This window comes from Penaeus vannamei, chromosome 16 (assembly GCF_042767895.1).
Source record: "Penaeus vannamei isolate JL-2024 chromosome 16, ASM4276789v1, whole genome shotgun sequence".
In the NCBI taxonomy this organism is placed as follows: domain Eukaryota; kingdom Metazoa; phylum Arthropoda; class Malacostraca; order Decapoda; family Penaeidae; genus Penaeus; species Penaeus vannamei.
Genome location: NC_091564.1, coordinates 8,837,908 through 8,842,907, shown reverse-complemented (window position 1 = coordinate 8,842,907; position 5,000 = coordinate 8,837,908). Strand labels below are relative to the sequence as shown.

The following is a 5,000-nucleotide window of genomic DNA, read 5'->3' as shown; positions in this document are numbered from 1 at the left end:
ATCGCTGTCACTAACATTAATATTAAGCCCGTTTCCCACCTGGTAAACATCAGGCAAAGCCTCCTTCGGATCCGTTGTTCTGATGGTGGAAGTCCTTAGGCCACGCACGAAGATGTTCGGCGTGTCGAATTTTATCTGGAGGAGAAATTTAAAAGGATTATGGCTGTAACTGGTGAAAAATGATGTAGGAAAAATGGATGGATATCAAGATTTTAATCATATGACAAGTAAACGCTTTTCGACCTTTTTGAGGACTTGGTTTACAGCTGGCCAAAGCCTTTGAATTTAGAATCTCTCTCTCTCTCTCTCTCACTCGCGTCTTAAAAAATACCTGTATATAACTAAAAAAAAAGAAAACCGGAACTAACAAATGAGTTATCATGTCACAGCCAACATTAAGGAAGATTTTTTCACAGTTATTACCTGTCCTTTAAAGTGTAGCCGCCAGTGAAATATGTCGTGAACCGCAATTTGGGAACCACTTGGCCAGGGTAACTGGTTGGACTATAGCGGTGATGGTGACGATGGGAGTGATAGTGATAGATAATGGTAATGATAGCAATAATGGTAGTGATGAAAATCATGACACTAATAATAATGATAATAACAAGATAGATAATTAGATAATAATAATAATAAAAAAAAATCCCGACGACCACCGCCAAAAGAGCCAACTTCCACGACTCCATCAACCGCCCTAGACGGTTCACGCCCACCTACCACGCCGCCCGTGGACTGCAGCGTGAAGTCCCGCAGGCTGGAGGCGGTGATGTTGCCCGCCCGCGACTCCAGTGCCACTCCCTGCGGCGCCGTCACCTCGAGGCTCCGCGTCATCGACTCCAGCAGGAGGGACTCGCTGATGGGCGCCGTCACGTGGGACGTCTGCACGGAGCCGCTGAACACCGCCCCGCCTTCACCTGGGAGGGGGAGGGGGGCGAGAGGTGAGAGGGAGAGAGGGGGGAGAGGGAGGAGAGGGGAGGGAGAGAGAGAAGGAGGGAGAGAGAGGTGAGAGGGAGAGACAGGGGGAGAGGGAGGAGAGGAGAGAGGAAAGGGGAGGAAAGAGAAGGAGGTAGAGAGAGGAGAAGAAGAAAAAAGGGGAGGAAGGAAGAAAAAAGGGGGGAGGGAGGGAAGGAGAGAGGAAAGGATGGAGGGGAGGAAAAAGTTAAAGAGAGAAAGGGAGAGGTGAAGGAGGGATGAGAGTGGGAGGCAAAAAGACGAACAGATAAAATTACAAACAGAAAAAAACGGAAATGTAAAAAAAAAGAAAAAGAGAGAAAAAAAAACATCCACAAAAACTCTATTTCCCTCTTCCTTTCCCTCTCCCTCTACTCTCATCCCTCCCTTCCTTAGTCTCTGTCTCTCTCTCTCTTCCCTCCCTCCCTCTCTCTCTTTCTCCCCCTCCCTTTTTCCCCCGCTTTCTCACTCTCTCTCTCACTACCTCCTTCCCTCCCCCCTTCCTCCCTCCCTACCTCCCTCCCTCTCTCTTCCCCACTCACTCTCACTACCTACCTCCCTCCCCCTCTCTCCCCCACTCACTCTCACTACCTGCTTCCCTCCCCCCTTCCTCCCTCCCTACCTCCCTCTCCCTCTCTCCCCCACTCACCCTCACTACCTGCTTCCCTCCCCCCTTCCTCCCTCCCTACCTCCCTCTCCCTCTCTCCCCCACTCACCCTCACTACCTGCTTCCCTCCCCCTTTCCTCCCTCCCTACCTCCCTCTACCTCTCTCCCCCACTCACTCTCACTACCTGCTTCCCTCCCCCCTTCCTCCCTCCCTACCTCCCTCCTTCTCTCCCTATCTCTCCCCACACTCTCACTACCTCCTTCCCTCCCCCCTTCCTCCCTCCCTACCTCCCTCTCCCTCTCTCCCCCACTCACTCTCACTACCTGCTTCCCTCCCCCCTTCCTCCCTCCCTACCTCCCTCTCCTCCCTCTCCCCCACTCACTCTCACTACCTGCTTCCCTCCCCCCTTCCTCCCTCCCTACCTCCCTCTCCCTCTCTCCCCCACTCACTCTCACTACCTGCTTCCCTCCCCCCTTCCTCCCTCCCTACCTCCCTCTCCCTCTCTCCCCCACTCACTCTCACTACCTGCTTCCCTCCCTCTTCCTTTCCCTCTCCCTCTACTCTCATCCCTCCCTTCCTTAGTCTCTGTCTCTCTCTCTCTTCCCTCCCTCCCTCTCTCTCTTTCTCCCCCTCCCTTTTTCCCCCGCTTTCTCACTCTCTCTCTCACTACCTCCTTCCCTCCCCCCTTCCTCCCTCCCTACCTCCCTCCCTCTCTCTCCCCCACTCACTCTCACTACCTGCTTCCCTCCCCCCTTCCTCCCTCCCTACCTCCCACCCCTTCTCTCCCCCACTCACTCTCACTACCTGCTTCCCTCCCCCCTTCCTCCCTCCCTACCTCCCTCTCCCTCTCTCCCCCACTCACCCTCACTACCTGCTTCCCTCCCCCCTTCCTCCCTCCCTACCTCCCTCTCCCTCTCTCCCCCACTCACTCTCACTACCTGCTTCCCTCCCCCCTTCCTCCCTCCCTACCTCCCTCCTTCTCTCCCTCTCTCTCCTCCACACTCTCACTACCTCCTTCCCTCCCCCCTTCCTCCCTCCCTACCTCCCTCTCCCTCTCTCCCCCACTCACTCTCACTACCTGCTTCCCTCCCCCCTTCCTCCCTCCCTACCTCCCTCTCCTCCCTCTCCCCCACTCACTCTCACTACCTGCTTCCCTCCCCCCTTCCTCCCTCCCTACCTCCCTCTCCCTCTCTCCCCACTCACTCTCACTACCTGCTTCCCTCCCCCCTTCCTCCCTCCCTACCTCCCTCTCCCTCTCTCCCCCACTCACTCTCACTACCTGCTTCCCTCCCCCCTTCCTCCCTCCCTACCTCCCCTCTCCCTCTCTCCCCCACTCACTCTCACTACCTGCTTCCCTCCCCCCTTCCTCCCTCCCTACCTCCCTCTCTCCCTCCTTCTCTCTCCCCCACTCACTCTCACTACCTCCTTCCCTCCCCCCTTCCTCCTTCCCTACCTCCCTACCTCCCTCTCTCCCCCACTCACTCTCACTACCTGCTTCTCTCCCCCCTTCCTCCCTCCCTACCTCCCTCTCTCTCCCTCACTCACTCTCACTACCTGCTTCCCTCCCCCCTTCCTCCCTTCCCTACCTCCCTCTCCCTCTCTCTCCCCCACTCACTCTCACTACCTGCTTCCCTCCCCCCCTTCCTCCCTCCCTATCTCCCTCTCCCTCTCTCCCCCACTCACTCTCACTACCTCCTTCCCTCCCCCCTTCCCCCCTTCCTCCCTCCCTATCTCCCTCTCCCTCTCTCCCCCACTCACCTGTGACCGTGAGATGCTGTGCGCCCACCAGGACCTCCTCGCGCGACGCCGAGAACAGGAGTCGCCCCGCCTTGTCCCGAATCACGAGGCGGTTCGAGGTGCACTCCATCGCCTCCGTGTCTGGCGGGGGAAACGAGCCCAGTTTAGTATTATTCTTTTCGGGTTTGAGTTTTATGTCCGTTTGTGTCTATCTATCGGCCTATCTGGGTTTAAATGATATATTATTTATCTGTGTCTTTGTGTGAATCTGTCAATATTAGTGTGTCTGTCTATATATCGGTCTATCTGTCTTACCTGCTTAGTTATCTATCTATCTGTGTATCCGTCTAAACGTATATGTCACCGTTTTAATTTCTCTAGCTATGCTTATTTATCAATATCTTTCTCTACGCATATTAATCATATTCATATCTAAGACAATCGACTTATTATATCTGTTCATTCATCTATTCTGTCTATTCCTCTCTCTCTTGCTCTCTCCCTTCTCCCACCTTTCCGTGTTTCTATTACATAACACTGACAAAAAATGACGTTGACCATTTCATACTTACAACAAGAAAGCCATTGACCCGTGATTGATGTCAACAAAGAAATTGAATGCAACTAAATCACAGAAACATAAAAAAACAGACATAAGTAGTAGGAGGGTCGTGGCTTCGTCGTAATAAGGATCAATGAGAAGCCACATTTCCATTAAGATTTATGTAGACATTATCAGTGTCTCACGTCTGGTTTATTTACTGTTTTATTTACTGCTTTTTATTTATTTTGACGATGTTCTGTGGTTTGCTGTGAATAATGGAAGTATTGGTGTGCATTGGCAACTGCATGAGAGAGAGAGAGAGAGAGAGAGAGAGAGAGAGAGAGAGAGAGAGAGAGAGAGAGAGAGAGAGAGAGAGAGAGAGAGAGAGAGAGAGAGAGAGAGAGAGAGAGAAAGAGAAAGAGAAAAAGAAAGAGAAAGAGAAAGAGAAAGAGAGAGAGAGAGAGAGAGAGAGATAGAGAGATAGAGAGATAGAGAGATAGAGAGCGAGAGCGAGAGAGAGAGAGAGTTAACTATATCACGGACCTGAGGAAATAATAAAGATATTCTGATTTCCATTATTTTTTCTATATCTAATATCATTAATCATAAAAAGATAAGAAGCGGAATTTTCTAAAATGTGCCATAATAAACAGATTTTTTATGGCAAAATTATCACAATTATTATTAACAAGTAAATGTAAAATTTTGCAAATGTTTTATTGCAAACATTATTTAGATCGCCAAATATTTGCTATTAGTTTCTGACATTAAAATCAAGTATATTCCACGCTCTGTTTCCCTGTCTTGCTCTCTCTCCCTGACTCGTTCTTCTTCTGTCTCTCCGTCTCTGCCTCTGCCCCTGTCTGTCTATATCTGTCTCTGTCTCTTTCTGCCTTCGTCTCTCTCTCTCCCTGTCTCTCTCTCTGTTGCCATATCTGTCTGCATGTCGCTTTTCTCTCTATTTCTTTCTCACTGTCCATTTACGTATCTCCTATTTCTGAAATAACCTGCATCGGCCGGTCGGTTAAAATTGTGCGAGGCCCAACCATATGAATATTCGTATATACAGATATGCAATTACATTAACTTTATCTATCGCACACATATATACACACATTTACCTATCTATCTATACTGTAGATATGGATGTCTAGATT

At 50.6% G+C, this 5,000-nt stretch overlaps 1 protein-coding gene across 4 annotated transcripts in view; it reads right to left on the bottom strand.

The window, feature by feature from the left end:
- LOC113800650 (delta-sarcoglycan) overlaps positions 1-5,000 on the bottom strand; it is a 92,962-nt gene that overhangs the window by 489 nt on the left and 87,473 nt on the right. For all 4 annotated transcript variants that reach the window (XM_070131146.1, XM_070131145.1, XM_070131144.1 and 1 more), the window contains 3 exons: positions 3,321-3,440; positions 721-917; positions 40-135 (listed from right to left, as the gene is read on the bottom strand). In XM_070131146.1, coding sequence (XP_069987247.1) covers positions 40-135; positions 721-917; positions 3,321-3,440 — 413 coding nt within the window. The remainder of the gene's footprint in view (positions 1-39; positions 136-720; positions 918-3,320; positions 3,441-5,000) is intronic.